Here is a 24945-nt window from a genome sequence, read left to right as displayed (position 1 = left end):
TCATAATTTTGCCAGAGATTATCACAATGTTGATAATCTAAACAATTGTCTTTAACTTCTTTCCCTTCCAATATGTGTTTTATAGGAGTAGCTTTTTTTTAGCGGCTATTGTTTTGTCAGTATTGATCATGAGTTTTGTAAAAGTTATTTCATTCTACTATATACAATAATATATATGTATATCAAAATAATAGTACTGTATTCTAATACTATTATTTTCTTTGATATGCTACATTAAGCAATTCAGTATCCTTCACTTGACTAAAATGATACAGGTCTAGAAGATCTCTGTTAGTGTCCAAATCACTTTAATTGCATAAGAGAAGTTATCATCACTTTGTTTACCAAAGTTAGAAAATTCTTGACATATTTAATAGAGAAGATGTTGGTTGCAGCATTGCTGAAGGAAATGTCAATTGATATCAAAAGTGGGAAATCTAGTTGTGCATCTTACCATTACTGCTCCTTTCTTTTGCCAGATGAGGTCACAATAATTCTGGGAGGGTTGTAAAGAGGAAATATACCAGTATTCTCCAATGATTTCTTGTGATAATTTCCTGGGTTTAGGTTGAAGACTCACTTTTTCCCAGATCATTTCTAAATTTAAATCTTATTGCATTGAGAAATCATAGTCTGATTCACTTGTAAGTTTATCAGAGAAAATAAACACAAAAAATTATGAAACATACAATAAAATTTAAATAGTCAATATTAGCAACTATCTATAGTTGCAAACCATGTAGAGAATCAATACAAGATAATGCCAGAAACTGGCCTAAAAGTTAATAGGTTATAAACAAGGTTCAGTTAAAAATGAATAATTAAGTGCAAATGATCCTCTTCATTTTAAACAAGATAAAAGTGAGGCCACGTGTAAAAGTTGCATTGCATCTTGGGTTTGAAGAGTCCCTTGATTTTGTCAAGTAATTTTAAAAAGGAATAGCTTGAACTTAATTTTATAGGATTCATTCATTCCTCTTAAGATATTAATACAGTTATTTTTCTAGGTGATAAATCTAAAATATTAATAGGTATAAAATAAAAATAAAGTATATATCCCTACAGTTAATAGTAACAGATGAAGAAAACAATAAACAAAGCAATGTAGTCATTCCATATGTTGCAGGAATATCGGAAAAGCTCAGGAGGATCTTCAGCCAACACAACATACGTGCACACTTCAAACCTAAGAATACACTAAGGCAGAAGCTTGTCCACCTCAAGGATAAAACACCCACATACAAACTGAGCAATGTGGTATATGCAGTGCAGTGCAGTGAGCCATGGGCAGAAACAACAACTTCATAAACGTATGGCACAATGTAAGAGAACAAACCCATCAGGACAAGAGTCAGCATTCCATCTGCATTTAAAAGACAAAGGCCACTCTTTCGAAGACAGCAAAGTCCACATTTTGGACAGAGAGAACCCCTGGTTTGAAAGAGGGGTCAAAGAGCCCATCTGTGTCAGAATTGAACAGCCCTCTCTGAACAGAGGGGAAGGGATCCAACATCATCTATCTCCAGTCTACAACACAGTCCTTTCAACAGTTCCAAGAAGGCTCCACACCCATTTGCACTACTCGGGTGACCCTGAAGACACAGATAAGCCTCCAGGTAGCTTTAACAACTTGCTAAAAGAATGCAAATGAACAGCTGTCTGCAAGGAATATAAATCGTTTCATTTCCCACCATCCAGTCAGAGCTGAAGAAGCTTCTTGGATGAGAAGTGAAATGTCTTCAAAGAAAAACAAGAAAGTCCTGTTTCCTCATGGAAAAGCATCTTTGGGTTATTTTAAAATAAAGGTAAATATATCTTGCTTTCATGCAGCAACCTGAAATTTAGATACTGCCCACATAATCTCAAAGGAGAAGATAATTTATCTGGTCTCTATGTCACTAATAACAATGAGCCAGCTGGAGAATTGTCAACTTCATAATTAAATAACTTTTATTTTGCTTTTGTCCTTGCTGGAACAGCCCCTCCTTTTCTGAAGCTGGTGATAAAGAATATGTTACAAATAGTCCTTGATTTTTGAGTGGTTGTTTAATGATTGTTCAGAGTTACAACAGCTTCGAATAAGGTACTCATGGGCCATAAAGCACTTCTGGGCATCATAAAATGTAATACTACCACCAGCAGTTATATGACTGCATTTACAACTGGTTGACAAGCATCCCATGATCACATGATTTCCATTTGCAATCTTCTCTGCCTGCTTTCCCAGAAAGTCAAGTGGAAAGCTGGCAGGAAAGCTTGCAGACAGAGGGAAAAGAGGGCAGCCAAAATTATTTGGCAGGCTGTAGGAACAGAGCAGAAATCTTTAGAATTTCTCCTCCATATAAACCTTCACGATTTTCCCTCTCTGCTGAAAAAAATTCCCTTGTATATGAAAGTGAGAGGAAATCCTTTGGTAGGCAGGAATGCAAAAGAGCTTCATGGAGCTGAAATCCTGCAGCAGGCAGCTTTTTCACTCAATCCTCTTAATGACTTAGGAGATCACTTAACTACAACCAGGAATGCTAGAATTGCTGCTATTGAGCAAATTGAGGGGACCTTTAGAACCTAATTCCAAGCAAAAGCCACTAGATAAACAATCACATAAGAAAGTAGGGAGTAGAGAGAAAGAAGAAAAAAAGGGAAAACATAAGTAGAGAGTGATGGAAAGGATAGAAAACCCAGATAGAAAGTTGAAGATGTAAGAAACGTATTGAAGACCCATAAAGGACTCAAATTCCTATACACGAATGCTAAAGCTTAAAAAACAAACAGGGTGAACTTGAGGTAGTAGTACATGAAGGTAAATATGATATAGTTGCCATTACTGAAACGTGGGATGAAACTCATGACTGGAATGTATTGATGGAAGAATACAAACTATTCAAAAGAAACAGACCTAGCAAAAGAGGAGGTGGAATTGCATTGTATATAAAAAAATCACTATATCTCTACAGAAATCCACAAAACCAAGGATGAAAACCACCTAGAATCCGTATGAGTCAATATAAAAGGAAAAAAGAATGACATTACTATATATGTATATTACAGGCTACCCAACTAAGAAGAAGAAATAGATGAACTTTTTGCTAAACAATTAACAAACGTATGAAGGAAATATACCACAGTAATAATGGAAGACTTTAACTACCCTGATACCAACTGGGAGACAAACTGCAGCAAGTGGGAGATCAAACAGATTCCTAATCAACCTAGCTGACAACTTTGTCATCCAAAAGGTATAGGAGGGAACTAGAGGAAAAGCTACACTAGACCTAATTCTTAATAATAGAGAAGACGTGATAAAGGGAGCCGAACTTGCCGGAAGTTTGGGCGAGAGTGACCATATCATATTGGAATTCAATATAATACAAACATAAGCAGTAGGCCATAATCCAGCCAGTGTCTTAAATTTCAGAAGATCTGATTTTAACAAACTCAGAGAAAATCTAAGAAAAATTCCGTGGATGAAAATTCTAAAGGGTAAAACAATTCAAGAAGTGTGAGAAACTGAAAAATATGATCATAAAAGCCCAGTCCAGCACAATACCACTGAAAAAGAAAATAAGAAGTACAAGAAGAAACCAGCAAGGTTGCACAAAAATATCTCTGATAAACTGAAAGACAAAAAGGACAAATATAAAAAATGGAAAGAGGGACATATAATTAAGGCAGGATATCAGCAGATAGCCCGAATCTGCAAAGATGAAGTCAGAAAAGCAAAGTCTCAGAATGAACAAGACTTGCAACAAAAGTCAAAGATATTAAAAAAAGTTTTTTCAACATATAAATAACAAGAAAAAGTCAAGGAGAGAAGGTGGCAAGGAAGTAATAGGCAGTAGAAAGGAGAGCTGCTTAATTCATTCTTTGCATCAGTCAAAAGGAAACTATAGCCCAACCTATCAAAAACATAACTGTAAAAGACAGACTGGAAATAAAAATTACAATAAGCAAGAAAATGGTAAGAGAACATCTGTCTGGTCTTGATGAAAATAAATCATTGGGCCCTGATAGATTACATCCCAGAGTTCTGGAGGAACTGGCAGATATTATCTCAGAACAATTGTACCATACCTTTCAAAAATCCTGAACAGATGATGTGGTTCCCATCTTCAAATAAGGTGGGGGGAACAGACTCAGGAAACTGCAGACCAATCAGTCTAACATCAATACCTAGGAAGACAGTGGAAAAGATAATCAAAAAACAGATCTGTGAACATCTAGAAACAAACATATAACTAAAAGCTAACATGGATTTGTTAAAAATAGATCATGCCAAACCAATCTTATTTCATTATTTGACAAAGTAAGTAAATTAGTAGACCAGCGAAATGCTATGAATAGAGTATACTTAGACTTCAGCAAGGCATTTGACAGAATAGGCCACAACCTACTTGGTAACCTAGGAAAATGTGGCATAGACAGCATCACCACTGGATGGATTTCTAACTGGCTGACAAACCGTACTCAATGAGTTGCTCTTAATGGTGCTACATCTACAGGGAGGGAAGTAAACAGTGGGGTACTACAAGGTTCTGTCTTAGGCCCAGTACTCATCAATATCTTCATTAATGACTTAGATGAGGGAATAGAAGGGGAACTCCTCAAATTTGCAGATGACACTAAACTGGCAGGAATAGCTAACACACCAGAAGACAAGCTCAGGATCCAAAAGGATCTTGACAAACTTGAACAATTGGCCCTATCCAACAACATAAAATTTAATGTGGAGAAAAGCAAGGTTTTGCATGTAGGCAGGAAAAACCAAGGGTACACATACAAATTAGGTGAAACCTGGTTTACAAATAATAAACTGTGAGAGGGATCTTGGAGTCCCAGTGGATGAGTATTTAAATATGAGCTAGCAGTGTGACAGCAGCCAAAAAAGCTAATACAATGCTTGATTGTATAAACAGAGGCATAGAACCAAATCACATGAAGTATTAGTACCGCTTTATAAAGCCTTAGTAAGACCACACCTGGAATACTACATCGAATTTTGGATGTTGAGACTTTGGAAAAAGTGCAAAGAAGAAGAGCAACCAAGATGATTAAAATCCTGGAGACAAAAGAACAGTTGCAGGAATTGGGTATGGCCAGTCTAGAGAAAAGGACTAGGGGTGATATGATAGCAGTATTCCAGTATTTGAGAGGTTGCCATGAAGAAGAGAGGGTCAACTTATTTTCTAAAGCACCAGAAGGCAAGACAAAAGCAATGGATGGAATCTATCAAGGAGAGAAGCAACTTGGAATTAAGGAGAAACTTCCAAACAGTGAGAACAATTAACCAGTGGAACAGCTTGCCTTCAGATGTTGTAGGTGCTTCATCACTAGAAGTTTTTAAGAAGAAACTGGACAGTCACTTGTCTGAAATGGTAGAGGGGGCTCCTACTTGAGCAGGGTTTTCAACAAGAAGACTTCAAAGGTCCCTTCCATCTCTATTCTGATTCTGAAATCAGTCTTGTGACATCTCACTTAATTATCACATCACTCTGTGAACAAGATTTCAGTCTCAATTATGGCCGAAAGGTGAGGGCTACCTGTATATTATTGTTAGACATTGTTAAATCTTGCCATGTTCTCTCCAACTGCTAACTGAATCTCACTCCCAATGTTTTCAGCTAAATCTGGGAACTGTGGGATTTTATCGGACACAATACAGTCCTGACATGCTGGAGGGTTTACTTCCAGCTATCCGTGATCTCTCCTTACTCCCTGTGGACAGGCTAGGGCTGCAGAATGATCTCTTTTCCTTGGTAAGTGGATATCTCTCTCCTTTTGTTACTATTTTTTCCCTTGGCTTTTTATCTTGTCTTCTTTTTCTCTCTCCTTCAAGAATCGTACTACGTTTGGAGGCACAATATATTTTGAATTAATGAACTTCATATAGCTGCAGTCCTAGTCTTAAACTTTTAACTGTGGTGCTGTTTTCTAATAAATTGCTTCTGATTTCATGTTAGTAGCTTTAAGTATGAAATACACTGAAGCATGAATAAATGACATATATAAATTACCAGATGGAAATCCAAATGCCCCTGAGAAGTATTCTACAAGCCGAATATATATATTTTAATTTAAAGTACTATGAAAGGTTGATTTCTGCTATTTCTATTTCTCTTCTGGTATTTCATATAAGATGTATCTGGGATTTTGTAACTATCAGTTACTCTGCTAGTAACTTTTTATTTTTAAGAACAAGTATGGAATTCCCCACCAAGTGCTAACTGTGCCTTTGCTGAGTGTGGAATATATATGATTTTGTCACTATTTTATATTCCACACAACCCGTGCTGTATTGTTTTCAGAGATGTTTTTAGAATCAGAATATTAAACTGAATGACTTCCACAATTTTCCTTTTTGTTTCATACCACCTCAGTAAACCAAAGTAGATTGTTTTCAGGGTTGTTAATTTCAACTCAAAATTAATTTGGCTCCTTCTTTAGAGATGGTAGGTATTCTTCAAATATTAATGCTTTATCATTGAAAATGATAATATATAATGTAACACTGAAATCATAGGGGTTTGTGAAGTATTTGGCAACACACATTCATTTAATGGAGAGTGCCAGTCAATCAGTTTGAACTTTTCAATCACCAAAGTGACTTGAATTGTTTTCAAGTTTATGCGGTAATTATTATCAATTGCCGATATCCACAAATACACTACAGGTAATTCTTGACTTACGACCAGTTACTTAATGACTATTTGAAATTATGACAGATTTTTTAAAAAAGCTATTTACAACTACCCCTCCCCCTATGATCTTGTGATCACATTACTATTGGAGGCAGTTTTGTGATCACAAGAGTGTGATTTGTGATTTTTTTTGCCAATTTTCAGATAAAATATCATTGGATATGCTGTATTCACTTTGTGACCATGTGATTCTCTTAATCATCATGTGATTCACTTAACAAATGTGGAGACTTGCCTGTAAAAAATAGTGGTAAACTCGAGTCCAGTCATATGGTGAGTTGACTTATGACTGCAACACTTACAGCTGAAATTCCAGGGTGCATTGTGGTCGTAAGTTGAGAACTACCTATAGCTGTAAATGTTTGGGAGCTAGAATTTTCAGTAAGTTCCTGAGTTTTTGAAATCATAGAAATAGCAATATTCTTCTGTTGTTGTTTACTACTTTCGTATATGGCTTGGATTGATAGATTAGATGTTTCTGGCTTTGTATTGACACCCTGCCTTTTGTTAGACATACTCTAAATGACTCTGTATAATTTATAACAAGGAGCTAAATGTTCTTTTACAACCATTATCCATATGAGAAAAGTCTACATAGCTTTTTCTTTTAGTAAGATTGAATATTTCTTTTGGTTTGGAGTGTAACTTATTTGTTTTTCTTCTCTCAGGCCAGAGCTGGAATTATTAGCACTGTAGAGGTTCTAAAAATCATGGAAGCTTTTGTGAATGAGCCCAACTATACTGTCTGGAGCGACCTAAGCTGTAACCTGGGGATTCTCTCAACTCTCTTGTCCCACACAGAGTTCTACGAAGAAATTCAGGCATTCATCCGTGATATCTTTTCACCAATAGGAGAAAAACTGGGCTGGGACCCCAGGCCTGGTGAGGGTATGAAGAATTATGAATACTTTGATCCTTCATTATTTTAGTTTTATCTTGCTCCTTTTGTTATCAGAGACTTAGACTTCCAAGATATTTAGGAATAGGGAACTGGTTTCTAAGGCTTGTTATGGATTTTTTTTGCAGTTTCAGATGGTTGAACTGCTGAGGGTCTGGTTTCTGCTTGGAATAAGGCAGAAGACCCAGAGTCAGTAGAATTAATCAGAAATAAGATTGTATTAGTAATCGTACCCTACAGTATTCTTTCTTTCTTTCTTTCTTTCTTTCTTTCTTTCTTTCTTTCTTTCTTTCTTTCTTTCTTTCTTTCTTTCTTTCTTTCTTTCTTTCTTTCTTTCTTTCTTTCTTTCTTTCTTTCTTTCTTTTTCTATTCCAGGTATTATGTATGATGTACAGATAGATTGGATATATTAAAAATATTTAGAATATGGTCCATGTGGTTCTTCTAGATTTCTCAGCAGCATTGGGCCATTAATTTTTTTGCCACCCCCCCCCACCGTGGGGGTACGGAGCCAATTAGATGGTACCGCCCCAGACGCTTAATGGATCCTGACAGGTTCCAGGCAGCGCTGGGGTCCCCACCTGCCTCCGTCGCTCACAACTCGGCGGATGCCCTAGTGGAAGCCTGGGAAAGGGCGGCCACTGGGGCACTTGACCGAGTTGTACCCTTGCGGCCCCTGACCCGGTGCAGATCCCAATGAGCTCCATGGTTCTTCACAGAGCTCCGGGAGATGAAGCGTCGGAAACGGGGCCTAGAGAGCTGTTGGAGGTCCAGCCGATCTGAATCCGACCAGTTGCGACTAAGAACCTTTATTAGGTCTTATCTCGCAGCGATGAGGATGGCGAGGTGTAATTACTTCTCTGCCCTCATCGCGTCTGTAGATAATCGCCCGGCCGCCCTGTTTAGGGTGACCCGCTCCCTCCTTAATCAGGAGGTGAGGGAGGAACCCTTGCAGGGTCGTGCCAAGGAGTTTGGTCAACATCTGCTGGATAAAATCGCTCGGATTCGGACCGGTCTGGACTCCAACTGGGCAGAGTCTGACGATCAGGACATGGGTGGTCTTGTCGATGTTATCTGGGAAGAGTTTGATTCTGTAACCCCTGAGGAAGTGGACAGGATTATGGGGAGGCTGAGCTCCACCACATGTTTATTGGACCCGTGCCCTTCTTGGCTGGTTTATGCAGCTCGGGAGAGCACACGAGGCTGGTTCCAGGCAGTTATATCTGCTTCCTTGAGTGAGGGTAATTTCCCCGCCGTCTTGAAGGAGGCGGTGGTGAGACCTCTCCTCAAGCCTTCTCTGGACCCAGCTGTTTTGAATAACTTTCGTCCGGTCTCCAACCTTTGCTTTCTTGCGAAGGTTGTTGAGAGTGTGGTGGCGCACCAGCTTCCCCTGGTCCTGGATGAAGCGGATTATCTAGACCCGTTCCAATCGGGTTTCAGGCCCGGGTACAGCACGGAGACGGCATTGGTCGCTCTGGTGAATGATCTCTGGAGGGCTCGGGACAGAGGACATTCCTCTGTCCTTGTCCTATTAGACCTCTCGGCGGCTTTTGATACCATCGACCATGGTATCCTGCTGCGGCGTCTCAGGGGATTGGGAGTGGGAGGCACAGTTCTTCAGTGGTTCTCCTACTATCTCCTGGGGGGCAGAGGTCGACCCCTAGGACTCTCGCTTGTGGAGTTCCTCAGGGGTCGGTCCTCTCGCCTCTTCTGTTCAACATCTACATGAAACCGCTGGGTGAGATCATTCGTGGTTTTGGAGTTGGGTATCATCAGTATGCTGATGATACCCAACTTTTCATTTCGACCCCAAACCACCCCAGTGATGCCCTCGACGTGATGTCCCGTTGCCTGGAGGCGGTTCGGGCCTGGATGGGGAGGAACAGACTTCAGCTCAACCCTGACAAGACTGAGTGGCTGTGCATTCCGGCATCCCGGGACATTCAAAATATTCCACCTCTTCTTATGGGGGGTGAATCCTTACCCCCCGTGGATAGGGCTCGCAACTTGGGAGTCCTCCTAGATTCACGGCTTACTCTGGAAGATCATATAGTGGCCGTGACTAGGGGGGCTTTCGCCCAGGTTCGCCTGGTGCGCCAGTTGCGGCCCGATCTGGACCGGGATGCCCTGTGTACGGTCACTCATGCTCTCGTGACCTCTCGCCTGGACTACTGCAATGCTCTTTACATGGGGCTTCCCTTGAAGACCACTCGGAGGCTCCAACTGGTACAGAATGCGGCCGCGAGAGTTGTCTTGGGAGTTTCCCGGTACTCCCATGTTACACCTTTGCTCCGCGAGCTACATTGGTTACCAGTTGTCTTCCGGGTGAGGTTCAAGGTTTTGGTTATGATCTTCAAGTCCTTACATGGCATGGGTCCGGTATACCTCGAGGACCACCTGCTGCCGGCGTCAACTCCCCTCCGCCCTGTGCTGCCCACAGAGAGGGCCTCCTCAGGGTGCCTCCGGTCAGGGAATGTCGACTGGTGGCCCCCAGGGGGAGGGCCTTCTCTGTGGGCGCTCCGGCGCTATGGAACCAACTGCCGGTTGAGCTCCGGATGGCATCGGACCTTCGTTCCTTCCGGCGCGGTCTGAAGACCCACTTATTTGAATTAGCTGGTCTGGCCTGATGGGGAACGTTAGGGTTTTTAATGGGTCTTTTATTGCTATTGTAATTTTTAATTGGGCATTTGTTTAATTCCTTTTTAATTTTTGTATTGTTATTTATATATGCCCTGTTAACCGCCCTGAGTCCTTCCGGAGAAGGGCGGTATACAAATTTAATAAAAGTAAAGTAAAGTAAAAGTAAAGTAATTAAGATGTATTATTGGATTAATTATATAAATTGGGCTTAAGAAGCAGAATACTGTTGCCAGAACAATAGTATAAGAAGTGTGTTGCTTTTTCACTTCTATCTGAAGTTGCTCGATCTGTTCAGGCTATGCCAGTGAAGACAAAAAATCTGGCAAACCTAAGTCAGAAGATTGTTATAGTGAGAAGAAAGGCAGCAAGCTTAGTTCAAAGCAGCAGATGCAAAACCAGAAATTTGAAGTAGCAGCCTTAGAAATAATCAGGAGGGAAGATCTTCTTGGCACCACTTCCATTTTTTTTCTCCTCTTCAATTTGATGAGGATTCATTCAAGAGAATAATGGTATTGCTGGAGATAGTCATCTTGGGCCATGAGTTATTAGCATGTGTATGATATCCAGCTTCTGGGTTCCATTTATGCACTGTAGAGAATCTGTAGAGTTCTAAAACTGTCTGAGTTAATGTGAACAGATTGAAGTTTAATTCAGAAAACACTGAGGTGCTGTCACTTACAAACTAATCCTCTGGCTGGGTATTCACAAGTAGTCTTTGATATGCTTTCGGTTCCTTGAAAAACGCATGCACTTTATAGTACTTGGATAAACTGAATTGTAGTTTTAGCTGGTATACAGTCTATGAGCCCATCTGGAGAAAGTGAATTTTGCTTTATATTTTCTAAATGATATCTGGAATTGATTGTTATAATACATTTTAAACCAAGATTTCTTTAAAGATAATACAGAAACTTTTGATTCAGAATGAAGTGATGGGGTATAATCTGAGTGATGGGGTATGACAAACTAGATGGACTTAGCAATATCTGTATGTTGTTATCCAATGGTAGTTTACCATACATTTCCAAACTTAATCTAAGATGAAACTTAATTTTTAAAATTCTATACTGTTTATGATTAAATTTGCCTTAAACCTTGATCCTATTTTTAAATCAGGAATAGAGAATAGTCTTTGACTCACCTACCTTAAAAGAAACCTTTTTCGTAATAGTTTCATACCACTGGAAAAATTTGCTATCACAAAACCATTTCATTAGGCTTTTATGAAAGGTCTAACACCCATGTACTATCTCGGTTTTTTTGTGTTTTTGTTTCATTTTATTGCATTATTAGTTTTAGCTGTAGTTGACTTAAATTTTAGGTTAGATATTTACCTGATGTTGTTGATTTTTATTGTTGCTGTTTTATAATTGAATGGAATAATTCATTACTGCACTTTTTAAAGTTCAGTAATCTGTTTCTTAAAGAATTTGTCATTAAAGGTGCAGTTTAAATATTTTAAATAAAATAAGTCTTCAAAACATTTACATATATGTCTGTCCCATAGAGTACTCACTATACAAAAACAGTTTTGGACTGGGCTCAAATCCCTGATGAACTACTGGCTAGGTAGCCTTCAATCATCCATTTCTCATTCATTCTTTAAATAGCATAAGGGTTTTTTGATATTTACAATAGGAATTAAAGTAACATTACAAAAATGAAGAAAAATGTAGCTCTCAAAATTCAATCTCGTTCATATAAGATGGCAACTCTCTGGAATAGCAACCCCACAGAGCTGTGGTTCCTCCCCTGGCCTCATTCAAAATGCTGTTAAAACCATGGCTTTTCTCCTAAGACTTGGATTAGATTAGATGGCAAGCTTTCCACAAGATTATATATATGAGTCTGGAGGTGTTTTCTCTAAAGTAGTTCTGTGCCCTTTGTCATAAGGTTTCTGTACTGTTCTTTACTGTTACACTCTATCAAGAGTTGTCTTGGTATTGCGTATTCCTATTTTATATGCCCACACATGCCCACACTCTCATTCTATGTTGATCATAATAGCAGGATATTATATTATCCTGGGCTTTGTTCAGTATTAATTGCAATCAAGGGATCAATCTTACAATTCATTCACCTAGCAATCATTCTTAATTCCTATGTTATCCCTGCATTTTGCATTTTTCTTTCAATTTTTTAAAAAAATGCAGTGAGGATGTGCAAAGGCCTGGTAAGGATTAGAACTAACTTGCAGAGGAACAGAGCACAACTGGGTCTACAGCTGGGTCCTTTGTGATCCTAATTAACCTTTGAATATACCCATTACTGCAGGGGTGTCAAGTTGCTGGCCCGTAGGCCGGACACGTCATGAGGAAACCACGCCCACCCCATTGCCGGCAATGGGGAAAAAGCTCCAATATGTCACGCGACGGCACATTACTTCGCGAGTTTGACATGTCTGCATTACTGCCAAAAAACCCCCTAACGACGGAGCAGCAGAAATGATGTTTCTTTAGTGACTCTACTTTATTGCACTACTAAGAACCCTTTTTTAATCTTGGTAAAGAGTGCTGACTATTAACAACCAGCAAATTCTAGGCACACTAGAGTAGATTAGCCAAAATCAAACAGGATTATGTCTGTAAAGATTGTCAGTCATTCAGGTCATTATTGTCCCAAAGGTGCTTTTTCAAAAGACAACCAGACTTCGTTTTTCCTTGAAAACTTTTCGCTTCTCATCCAGAACTGAACAACTTCTTGGGACAAACACGATTATACAGATTGAAGTCTATATAATTTGCTACATAAAAATCACAATATAGCTTAGCATATCATAGGAACCTGATCAGTGTATCAGACAAAGCATTTACAGTGCAGTATGCTATATGTTGCAGTTCAATTGATAGTGCCTCTCTCAAGCATGTTGCTTCTATTATATAAGTCAGCATGCTTTTCTTTGACGATTCAGTCCAGATAAATTTTTTATAGAAATTGTTGGTGCTGAGTTCATTTTCTTTTATTAATGCTATTAATAGTCACAGATTGTTCTGTTCCCCCCTCCGGAGTACAAACAAACAGACAAGCAGACACGACTAGCAAGAGTTAATTCTACAGGCTGTAATTAATTGCCTTCAGATAAGGCCTTGGCAGCAAAATAGGCTCGTTACCCCAAGCGTCTGCTGGAATGAGTTAACGTCCAAACAAACAGTTCAAAAGCAGATGTACAGAAGTGTTGCCAAGAATTCAGACCAGGGTTTCAAACAAGAAGCAGAGTTCCGAAGATGTGACCAGGAGTTGTTAAACTATTGTTCGTCACAAAGTTCTGAGAGCAGCCACACCCCCTTTTATACCTAGTGGGGTGTGGCTCAATGACTCAACTAATCCCTGGCCCTCCTAATCTTCCTACGCTGCTGTAAAAGCTTGGTCCTGCGTCTTTCTCGGGGGTCTAGCCGTGAGTCATCTTCGCTAGACTGTATCTGCTGCAGCTGCTCGAGCTCTGTCCCAGCCTGGCTCCCAACCTGGCTACTCCCAGGCTGCTCCTGTCGGCCTTCAGATGGAGACGGAGGCCTTGCCAGAGAGGAGGGCCCCGGAGAAGGAGGCCTTGCCAGAGGGGAGGGTCCCAGAGAGGGAGGCCTTGCCAGTTCCTCCCCATCATCTTCAGAGTCCTCTTCCACGGGTGGGACAGGCTCAGGGGTCGGGGCCACAACACTATCCCCCACCGCAGGGCCCTTCCCCCGGGTCTGACGGTCGGGATGCGGTCGAGACGGGAATTGTTTGTGGAAAACCCACACAAGGTCAGGGGCATGCACTGCGGAAGCGTCGACCCAGGAGAAGTCCTCAGGCCCATACGCCTTCCACTTGACCAAATATTGAAAGCGCCCCTTTAGCCAGCGGGAGTCCTGGATACTGGCCACCTTGTATTCTGCCGAGCTGTCCTTGTCGAGTGTAGTCGGTGGGGCAGGAGCCGTCAGACGTGGAAAGGAACACAAGGGGGCTTCGGGGACCAGCAGGGATCAGTGAAAGACCGGGTGGATCCGCATGGAGCGTGGCAGGGCAACCGGTAGGCCACAGGGTTGATGACCGCTTCAATCGGAAACCGGTCCGATGTATTGATGGTCCATTTTCTTTACCAGTCGGTTGGTCAGGAGATGCTTCGTGGATAACCACACTCGATCTCCGACCGCCAGCGGTAGCATTGCCCGTCAGGAGCGGTCAGCGAACCGTTTATAGTCCTCCTTGGCCCGGATCAATTGACGACGTACCAATTGTTGGACTGCCTGCAACTCCGACAGGAAGTCCTGGGTCTCGGGAACTGGAGAATCTGAGGGAGCCAGAGGGAGGAGCCGTGGATGGTACCCCACGTTGGCATAGAACGGGGTGGTCTGAGTGGAGGTGTGTTGGGAGTTGTTAAAGGCAAACTCCGCTAGGGAGAGGTAATCGGCCCAATTGTCCTGCTGCTGGTTCACGAAACAGTGCAGGTACTGCTCCAGGATGCCGATTACCTTCTCCGTCCCCCTGTCGGTCTCTGGATGGTGTGCCGACGACAAACACACCTGCACCTCCAACACGGCCATCAGGCTTTTCCAAAATTGTGCCGTGAATTGCACACCGCGATCCGACACTACCCTGTCTGGCAAGCCGTGGAGACGGAAGACGTGCTGTAGGAACAACCGGGCAGTTGTACGGGCCGTTGGCAGCCCCCGGCACAGAATAAAGTGCGCCATTTTCGTTAACATGTCAACCACCACTAGGACAGTGGTAAACCCTGAGGACGGCGGCAAGTCTGTTAAGAAGTCCATGGAGATTGCTCCCCATGGTCTCTCTGGCGTCGGCAGGGGTTGGAGGAGGCCGGGAGGTGCACCCGTGGCAGCCTTTGCTTGTCGGCACTGCACGCAGGACGTCACATACGCATGTACGTCGTGCTGTACCCGAGGCCACCAAAAGGTCCGCATCACTAAATTGAGGGTCTTAAAAAACCCAAAGTGCCCCGCCGCAGGGTTGTCATGACATTGTGTCATCATGAGGGTTCAGAGCGGCCCCGTGGGTACGTATAGTCGCCCCGATGTTTCAGCAAACCCTCCTCCAAAGTCCACGGGGACGCAGGACTAACCTCGGCCTTCCTCTGTTGCGACCAGTCGTCGAGGCACTGTGCCTCACGCACCTGAGCCTGCAAGTCCACTGGCTCATGGACTGCGGTCAAGGCTTGCACGGGCAGCACCGTCTGCGGGGGCAGTGGGTCCTTGATGCGGAGGTACTCTGGCTTGCGGGACAGGGCATGTGCCCTCTGGTTGTGACCACTGGAGATGTAGGTCACACGAAAGTTGAACCGGGTGAAAAATAAAGACCACCGGATCTGCCGCTGGTTCAACTTCCTGGCCGTCTTCAGGTGTTCTAGGTTCCGATGGTCCATCTGGACCTCCACCTGGTGTCAGGCCCCCTCGAGATGATGCCGCCAAGCCTCGAACGCGGCCTTGATAGCCAGCAACTCTTTTTCCCAGATGGTGTAATTGCACTCGGAAGGATTGAATTTCCGCGAATAGTAAGCGCAGGGAAAAAGAGTGCTGCCATCCACCGGGGCTTGCAATAACGCCGCCCCAAGAGCCACGTTGGACGCGTCCATCTCCACGACGAAGGGACAGTTCGGATCGGGGTGCCTCAGGATGGGTTCTGTGATGGCCTTCTTGAGGCTCTCGAACGCCTGTTGCTGCGGGGGACCCTACCAGAATGGGACCTTCTTAAGGAGCTGGGTGAGCGGAACTGTCAATGTAGCAAAGCCCGGGATGAAGGTCCGGTAATAGTTGGCAAACCCCAGAAGGCGCTGGATATCCTTCACTCGACAGGAGGGGTTCCCAACTACACAAGGCCTCCACCTTGCGTGGGTCCATGCCGATGCCTTCGGGAGAGATGATGTGGCCAAGGAACTCTATGGAAGTCTGGAAGAAGAGGCATTTCTCCAGCTTTGCATAGAGTTGATGCTCCCGAAGGCGCTTCAAGACGAGGCGGACGTGCTGCAGATGGTGTTTCCTGGACCAGGAGTATATCAGAATGTCGTTCAGGTAGACCACCACGAACCTGTCCACCATGTCCCGAAAAACATCATTCATCAGATGTTGGAAGACTGCAGGGGCGTTGGTCAGCCCGGATGACATAACGGTATATTCAAAATGACCGTATCGGGTGCCAAACGCCGTTTTCCATTCATCCCCCTTTCACATCCGTACCAGGTTGTAGGCCCCTCGGAGATCAAGCTTGGTGAATATGGTTGCCTCACGCAGCCTCTCCATCAGCTCCGGGATGAGCGGCAGGGGGTACCAATTCTGCACCATGATGGCGTTCAGTGGGCGGTAATCGCAACACAAGCGTAGATCCCCCGTCTTCTTCTTGACTAAGAGGACTGGGGCTGAGAGAGGGGACGACGAAGGCCGAATGAACCCCCTGGCCAGGTTCTTGTCCAAAAAGTCTTACAAAGCAGCCAACTTGGGCTTCGACATGGGGTATAGGCGTCCCACTGGCAGCGGCGCATTGGGCAGAAGGTTGGGGCAATTGTAGGGCCGGTGGGGCAAACGGTCTGCCTCCTTCTCACTGAACAGATCCGTGAAGTCCACTAGGTCAGGAGGCAAGGAGGCGGCAGGGGCGGAGACTTCCTGGCCGGCACAGGTGTGGCAGACGTGGTCTACGCACTGCAGGCTTGGAAAAGAGATGGCGTTCCACGACCATGCCACCTGAGGATAGTGGGTCCGAAGCCAGGCCATACCCAGGACCAAAGGGAAATGGAGGTCCGCCGTGATATAAAACTGAATCGCCTCCTCATGTGCCCCAATGGCAAGGCGCAAAGGCTGGCTGGCGGACTAAATGGGGCCTGAGACAAGTTCCTGCCCATCAATGGTTTCTACCCGCAACGGAGGGTCCACCGGAGTCAAGGGAACGCCAAAATGGGCTGCAAAGGCCTGGTCCATAAAATTGGTTGTGGCCCCCGAATCCACCAGTGCATGCACCTGGATCCCCCCTGGTCGGTCAGACAAAAAGACCTGAGTGTCCAAAATCAGATGTTGAGGCGGTCCAGAGTCTACGTCTGCTATTCCTGGCGGGGGTGTAGTGCGTGCTAGGGTTTAGGGTTTCCCCTAAACCGGGCCTAACCCGTTTCCTGCCTTATCAGTCTGAGCCCGAGACCCAGGGCCAGACTTTGGCGCCCCACTTTGCTTCCTGGAACAGGAGGCAGCGAAATGTCCGGACTCCCCCCAATACAAGCACAACCCCCCTTGACGTCTCCGAGTCCTCTCCTAGGCTGTTAGGTGAGGTCTGGCCGCTCGCAGCTCCATTGGCTCCTCAGCAGATGCCACAAAACGTGGGGCGACCCGGAATGCGGTTGGTGCAGGACGCGGATGTGCAGGTGCAGACGGCGTGGGCCACTCTTGGATGGTCCGACGGGTCTTTCGACGTTGGAGGTGAGCATCAATGCGAAGGCACTGGACCACTGGGGCATCAAGGGTCGGGGGAGCCTCTACATGGACCAGTTCATCCTGAAGCTCGTCTGAAAGCCTGTCTTGGAAAGCATGCAACAATGCCGCCTCATTCCAAGCTGAGTCCTGGGACAACTGCCGGAAGTCAGGGGGCGTTTTTCTTGCCGGACGTCTTTGACTCATCTGGCTACAGTCTGGGTGCGGATGGGGTCCTCATACATGAGCCTCATGTGTTGCCAGAAGCCCTGGTAATCAGTTAACAAGGGGCTGTTCTGAGTTAATAATGGAGTGGCCCATTGGGCGGCAGAGCCAGAAAGAAGGCTAAGCACAAACCCCACCCTAGCCCAGTCATCAGGGAAATCCTCCGGCCTCATAGACATAAACAATTGGCACCGTCCCATGAAGGCCGAGAACATCTCAGACTGTCCAGAAAACCTATCCGGCACCGCTACCAGGCATTTCTGATGGGGAGGAGGAATTGCAGGAGCATTCATCAGAGTGAGTTGTGCAGTCAATTGGGCTACCTGCTGTTGTAGGAGTTGATTGCCTGCAGCTGCTACTGAGCTGCTGTGACTACAGCTGCTGCTGCTGTTGTTAGTCCATCTTAGATAAAAGATGGTCTGTTTGTTGTGGTGACGAACAAGTTGTTCTGTTCCCCCCTCCGGAGTACAAACAAACAGACAAGCAGACACGACTAGCAAGAGTTAATTCTACAGGCTGTAGTTAATTGCCTTCAGATAAGGCCTTGGCAGCAAAAAGCAGATGTACAGAAGTGTTGCCAAGAATTCAGACCAGGGTTTCAAACAAGAAGCAGAGTTCCGAAGATGTGACCAGAAGTTGTTTAAACTATTGTTCGTCACAAAGTTCTGAGAGCAGCCACACCCCTTTTTATACCTAGTGGGGTGTGGCTTAATGACTCAGCTAATCCCTGGCCCTCCTAATCTTCCAACGCTGCTGTAAACCCTTGGTCCTGCGTCTTTCTCGGGGGTTTAGCCGTGAGTCATCTTCGCTAGACTGTATCTGCTGCAGCTGCTCGAGCTCTGTCCCAGCCTGGCTCCCAACCTGGCTACTCCCAGGCTGCTCCTGTCGGCCTTCAGATGGAGACGGAGGCCTTGCCAGAGAGGAGGGCCCCGGAGAAGGAGGCCTTGCCAGAGGGGAGGGTCCCAGAGAGGGAGGCCTTGCCAGTTCCTTCCCATCATCCTCAGAGTCCTCTTCCTTGGGTAGGACAGGCTCGGGTCGGGGCCACAACACAGATATATTAATGTCGTAGAAAATATTTAAGTTTTTTGCAGATCTAAGACAAACTTTTGAAACTGGCATTCATGATAGTTTCTGAAAGAACATTGTTGAGAGTGTAGGAAATGAAGGACTGAATATTTTACAGAACACTTCATAGATTTCATGCTCAAGATATTGGGAGTCCTTTTAAGTTAAGATTCTGTGATCTTGTTCAAATTCATACTATATAAGTACAATAAAGCTTTTTAAAATACAACTTTCTTATTTTTTATTATTTTCCATTAGGTCATCTAGATGCACTTCTGAGAGGTTTAGTTTTGGGCAAGCTTGGAAAAGCTGGAGACAAGGCGACTTTGGAAGAAGCTCGGCGACGGTTTAAAGATCATGTGGAAGGGAAGCACATCCTGTCTGCTGATCTAAGGAGTTCTGTAAGCTGTTTTCAAACATTTTGTTTTGCAGTAGTTATCTGAGTTTTTCACATAATCTTCTTGATTCAAATTCTGCCTTTCATACAAGGCTGATTAACATGTAATTACTCTGCTTTGGGTTCTTTCCTGGTGATAGAACAGTAATGTCTTTTTAAACAGTTTTCCATCATCTCTCCCCAGTCTACAGTCAGAAATTTCCTTTCCGTAAAATGTTAGATACAACCATAACCTATGTAGGACAAATGCTAGTATAATAGTTGCATATTTTTGTTTTAATTTCTCAGACTAGCTTTGAGTAGAGACAGGTTAAGCTTTTGGAGGTTGAAATGTAAAAAGGGAAGGATGTCCTAAGCTGACTGATAGGAATACAATCACAGAAAGTAGCTTACTTTACTTTAAAATTATTTTTCTTTCCAGGTATATGTGACCGTTTTGAAACATGGTGACAGTATAACTTTAGATACTATGCTAAAGGTATGTGTGCTTTGTATTTCTGAGCATGTAAAAATCTATGGAGAATATACTGTGCCAGTGTGCAAGATGCCCATAGAAGCCTTGCAGTTTTAATTACTGTAAACTTTCAATTGGCTCTGTTCCATGTGAATAACAGTAGATAGCTTTAGAAATACTCAGTTTTAAATATTATTACAGTGGAAGAGATTTAAAATTATGCTTGGATCCCTCTCATTGCAACGGAATAGATTTAAAATATTAGTTAATATTTTTAAGTTTCTCTCCTTTTTCTCTTTCTCTTACATTTAGCCATATTATTTCTTCCTGAGAATGAGGGAGAGATCAATTTTATAAATTAAATAAGGTTTGGTTAATGACAGACCACCCCAAAAGTTACAGGGTGTAATTAATACACATACATTGTCATTTCTTATTTTACAAATTGGCCATTGCAACAAAGGGATCTGTGGCCTTTCAGATGTTGCTGGACTTTCAGTTTTGTTTGGCCTAGTGAGAATTTTAGCTCAACAGTATCTGAAAGATGGCATGATCTCCATCTTTCAGCTAGTTTTTCTGTCAGTAATTTGAATTTGATATCTTTTGAAACAATATTGCCATTGGAAATTATATATGAGTTAAGTTATGCAATTACTTTTGACTGCTGTGTCTGTTGACTTGGCATTTTCATTTTCAAAATATTTTCTTTTAAATATGTCTCCCACCCTCCAATATGCACTTCATCTTCCTCCCAAAGTATTACTTGCTGGTTGTGATTTCCATTGTCGTAGGTGATGAGTTGACTTGCAAGAACTTAATTGCTTTCCTCATTCTGAGGAAGAAGGACTGAGACTGAATATCAGCAGCCGTTTTGCAGATCTTAAGTGTCAACGTTCCAACTAATGAATCCACATAAAGCTGAACTCCAAATCTTAAGGTTTCCTCAGAGCACATGTTTATCGGATACATAATATCAACACAATCAAAAGTGAAACCAATTCTGAAGTTTCCCTAGAGATTCAAAGTAACTAAAAGTAACACTCCCCTCTCCTCTTCGATGCAATAAATCACACTACCAATAAAAACAATTAGCAGGCTTCTCAATTCGTCTTTGCTCTTCCTTTCTGCACCTGCGGGAATGATCTTGGTTCCCATGGGACTGCTCAATATTTTGACTAGCGATATAAAGCCATACTACTTCCCCCTTTCTTCCCCCATCTATGTGGCAACTCAAAACAAAAAAGATGGCTTCAGCCAGGTTCGTTTCAGAAATTGACAGTCAGACCCCCAAAAGAGAAAGGACTTCCAGCAAAACAATAAGCATAAATACACATTAATATAATAGTAATCTTCTGATGGTTCCCTAGGCTTTGGGGGGATGTTTGTTATGAAATTTATTTATTAATCTTTCTGCCATTACGTCTGCTCTTTACCCAGGTAGCTTCTGACAAAGGGTAGACTTCCATTGAACTAGATACTGTAGTTTTCCCTTGTACAACCTAGAGTCAAGAATCCATTTTATTTCATAATGGGTATCACCCTCCACTATGATGGGCTCTGGGCTGGTTCGGGGTATTGGCCTCAAAGTTGATTCTGTAACTGGTTTCAACAAACTGCAATGGAAAACTGGGTGTATTTTCCCCAATAGTCTTGGGAGCTTTAACTCAACTGGACAGGGTTAATAATCTTTACAATGGGAAAAGGACCAATGAATTTGGGTCCAAGCTTCGTGCAAGGCAATTTTAATCTTAAGTATTTGGTTGAGAGTTAGACCTTCTCTCTTATATGAAATGGCCTCTGGGGAGATCGCCTATTACCTGCCTGCTCCTTATAATTTTTTGCAGCTTTTTCCAAAGCTTGTTTAATGTTCACCCAAGCGCGGTGCAGTGTGTTTACCCATTTGGTTAGTGTCTGTGAGAAGGGGGGCTCCTGAAGGTACTCTGGCATGGACACTGCCTGTTGCTACTTTAAAGGAGGTAATACTGCTGTGCACAGTATTGTTGTATGCCACTTTGGCAAAAGGCAGGAGGTCTGCCCAGTTAGTTTGCTGATAGTTAATATAGCAAAGGGTATTTTACTCCCCTCTAGGAAGTGGCACCAGGTTATCAATGCCCATCACATAGCAAATGCCTCCTCTCATACAGCCCAATGCCATTCTGTGTCAGTGAGTTTTCTTGAGGTATATGCACAAGGGTGCAGCTCTCCTTTGTCATTTTTCTAAAGAACTGCACCCACAGCAACATCGTTCGCATCTGCTTGAATGGTGAACTGTTCCTCAGGATTGGGATGTTTCAGGATTGGCTCTGCTGCGAACAACCTTTTGAATTGTTCAAATGTTACTTGGCACTCCATAGTCCACTTTAAAGGTCGGCTTGAGTGTTTTTAAGAATTCGGTAATTGATAAGGCTATTTTTGCAAAGGAAGAGATGAACTGCAGGTAGAAGTTAGCAAATCCAAAAACCTTTATAGTTGCTTATGGGTTTGAAGGGGCTGCCATCCCAGAATGTTTTTGACCTACGCTGGGTCCATCTCCACCCCTTCACTTGGTATTCAATACCCCAGGTAGTTGAGGCGAGTTTGATGGAACTCACATTTTGACAGTTTGTCACAAATGTTTCCTTTTAAGCACCTCACGAACTAGTTTGACATATTCCTCCATCGTCTCTGTAAAGAGGATATTGTCAAGATAAACTAAAAAACCCCTTTTACAGGTGATCATGTAGCACTTCATTTATCAACTGCATGAATACTGCACAAGCCTCTGAAGACCAAAAGGCATCACTCTGAATTGGAAGCTTCCTAGCGGGCAATTAAAGGCGCTTTTCCATTCATTCCCTTCCTTAATCCTTACTCAGTAGTAAGCCTCCTGCAAGTCCAGTTCCCTTTGCCAGATGGGCCAACATGTCCCCTCATCAGGGGAAGGGAGTACTTGTTCTCCACGCTAACAGCATTTAAGCCTTTAAAATCCATGCACAATCTCAGAGTCCCACCTTTTTTCTCTTTGAACAACACAAGGGCAGCCCCGTGTGATTTTGCTGGCTAGATGAAATCCCTAGCCAGGTTCTTAACAAAGTATTCTTGTAGTTCAGTTATTCTCTGGGGATCATGGAATGCATCTGTGGCTCGGGGAGTTTCATTCCTGGCAAGATTTCTATTGCACATTCAGTAGCTTGGTGAGGGGAAAGCACGTCACATTCTTTCTCACTAAACACATCAGCTAGGTCCCGGTATTCACTAGGGATAATTTGGTCCCTGGGTAATCGATCAGTGGTGATTTTCAAAGTTTCAGTCAGTTTCTGCCTTGCCCCAGTGGAGGTGACTTCTCTCTCTTTTCTCTCGGAGGTAGGGGCACAATTCCTAACCTCATAGTTCTCACTCCATTTTCCTACAATATGGTAGCTAAGCCAGCCCCAGGATGACAACCTCAGTCATTTTGGGGATCGCTACAAATCAGATAATCCCCCAATGCTGTCCTATCTTCAGCCATACTGGTTCAGTTAGGTGTGTCGCAATTAATGACCCATTGACCAGCTCAAACCTCATGCTAGGGACAGATTCTTGGCTCCAATTCCTAGCTTAAGCACAGGAGGTTAATCAGGCATTGAGTGCAGCCTGAATCTACTAGGACTTCTAATTCTCTTTGGGGCCCTGTTTTAGGGACTATGAATTTAGCAGTGAGGGCGAAAGGAGGGATGGCTAGAGTCATCATCGGATCATTCTCACCTTTGTCATCAATGTCATACGGGGCTGGCAGTGGTTGGTATTCCACCGGAGTTCTCTCTCTCACTCTCTCAGACCTCAACAGGTTGGCTTTGATGTACCCAGTTGACCTCTCACAGCCCCGTTGCTGCGGCTTTTTTATTTTTGAGATGGTAGCTGGGGTTGTTCTTCCCTGGAGAGCTGATGCTAGGCATTCGGCTTCCCGGTGTTCCAGTTGGAGCCTGGGGGGTACTATCACTGGAAGCCGTGGTTGATTGCTGCCTGAACTGGCATCTTTTTTGGCTTCGCCTGGGCTTTGATTCAGGAGCGCTGGACTTCTTGTAGTGCTTGAGTTTGATGTCTAAGGTCATAGTCATCCAGTACTACTCCCAGATCTGCTCAGGAATCCCCTGGTAGATGCAGTCCTGATATGTGCTACTGGGGAAGAGCAGAGGGCTAGTACTAGTAGCGGCAGAAAGAATGAAGCGACTGGGCCAAAGCCGAAAGAACGCTCAGCTGTGGATGCATCTGGTGGTGAAAGTCCGATGCTGTAAAGATTTTTTCTCCATAGGAACCTAGAATGTAAGATCCATGAATCAAGGCAAGCTGGATGTGGTCAAACAAGAGATGACAAGACTGAACATCGACATCTTAGGAATCAGCAAACTAAAATGGACAGGAATGGGTGAATTTAATTCAGATGACCATCAGGTATACTACTGCGGGCAAGAATCCCTCAGAAGAAATGGAATAGCCTTCATAGTCAATAAAAGAATAGGAAAAGCAATACTGGGATAAAATCCCCAAAATGACAGAATGATCTGAGTGCGAATTCAAGGCAAACCATTCAATATCACAGTAGTCCACGTTTATGCCCCAATCACTGGTGCTGAAGGGGATGAAATTGACTGGTTCTATGAAGCCCTACAACAACTTATAGAATTAACACCAAAAAATGATGTCCTTATCATCATGGGGGAATTGGAATGCTAAAGTAGGAAGCCAAAAGCTAACCGGAATAACAGGCAGGTTTGGCCTTGGAGTACAAAATGAAGCAGGGCACAGGCTGATAGAATTTTGTCAAGAGAATACGATGGTCATAGCAAACACTTTTCCAACAACCCAGGAGACGGTACTACACATGGACATCACAAGACGGCCAACACAGAAATCAGATTGACTATGTGCTCTGCAGCCAAAGATGGAGAAGCTCTATACAGTCAGTTAAAAGCAAGACCAGGAGCTGACTGTGGCTCAGATCATGAGCTTCTCATTGCAAAATTTAGGCTTAAATTGAAGAAAGTAGGGAAAAGCACTAGGCCACTTAGGTATGAACTAAATCATATTCCTGATGAATACACAGTAGAGGTGACAAATAGATTTAAGGAATTAGATCTGATAGAGTGCCTGAAGAATTATGGAGAGAGGTTCGCAACATTGTACAAGAGGTAGCAACTAAAACCATCCCAAAGAAGAAGAAATGCAAAAAAGCA

The 24945-nt window shown here is 43.4% G+C and overlaps 1 protein-coding gene across 2 annotated transcripts in view; it reads left to right on the top strand.

Annotated features, from left to right (window-relative positions):
- Positions 1-24945, top strand: part of NPEPPS (aminopeptidase puromycin sensitive) — a 123770-nt gene that overhangs the window by 83582 nt on the left and 15243 nt on the right. For both annotated transcript variants that reach the window (XR_014028582.1, XM_081344831.1), the window contains exons 16-19: positions 5619-5753; positions 7364-7583; positions 19161-19303; positions 19721-19777. Coding sequence is in view for 1 of the 2 variants with exons in the window: in XM_081344831.1 (XP_081200957.1) it covers positions 5619-5753; positions 7364-7583; positions 19161-19303; positions 19721-19777 (555 nt within the window). In the remaining variant the exon portion in view is untranslated. The remainder of the gene's footprint in view (positions 1-5618; positions 5754-7363; positions 7584-19160; positions 19304-19720; positions 19778-24945) is intronic.

Source organism: Vipera berus, assembly GCF_964194415.1.
Source record: "Vipera berus genome assembly, chromosome: Z".
NCBI classification, from domain to species: Eukaryota; Metazoa; Chordata; class Lepidosauria; order Squamata; family Viperidae; genus Vipera; species Vipera berus.
This window is presented reverse-complemented; position numbering and strand designations above follow the sequence as displayed.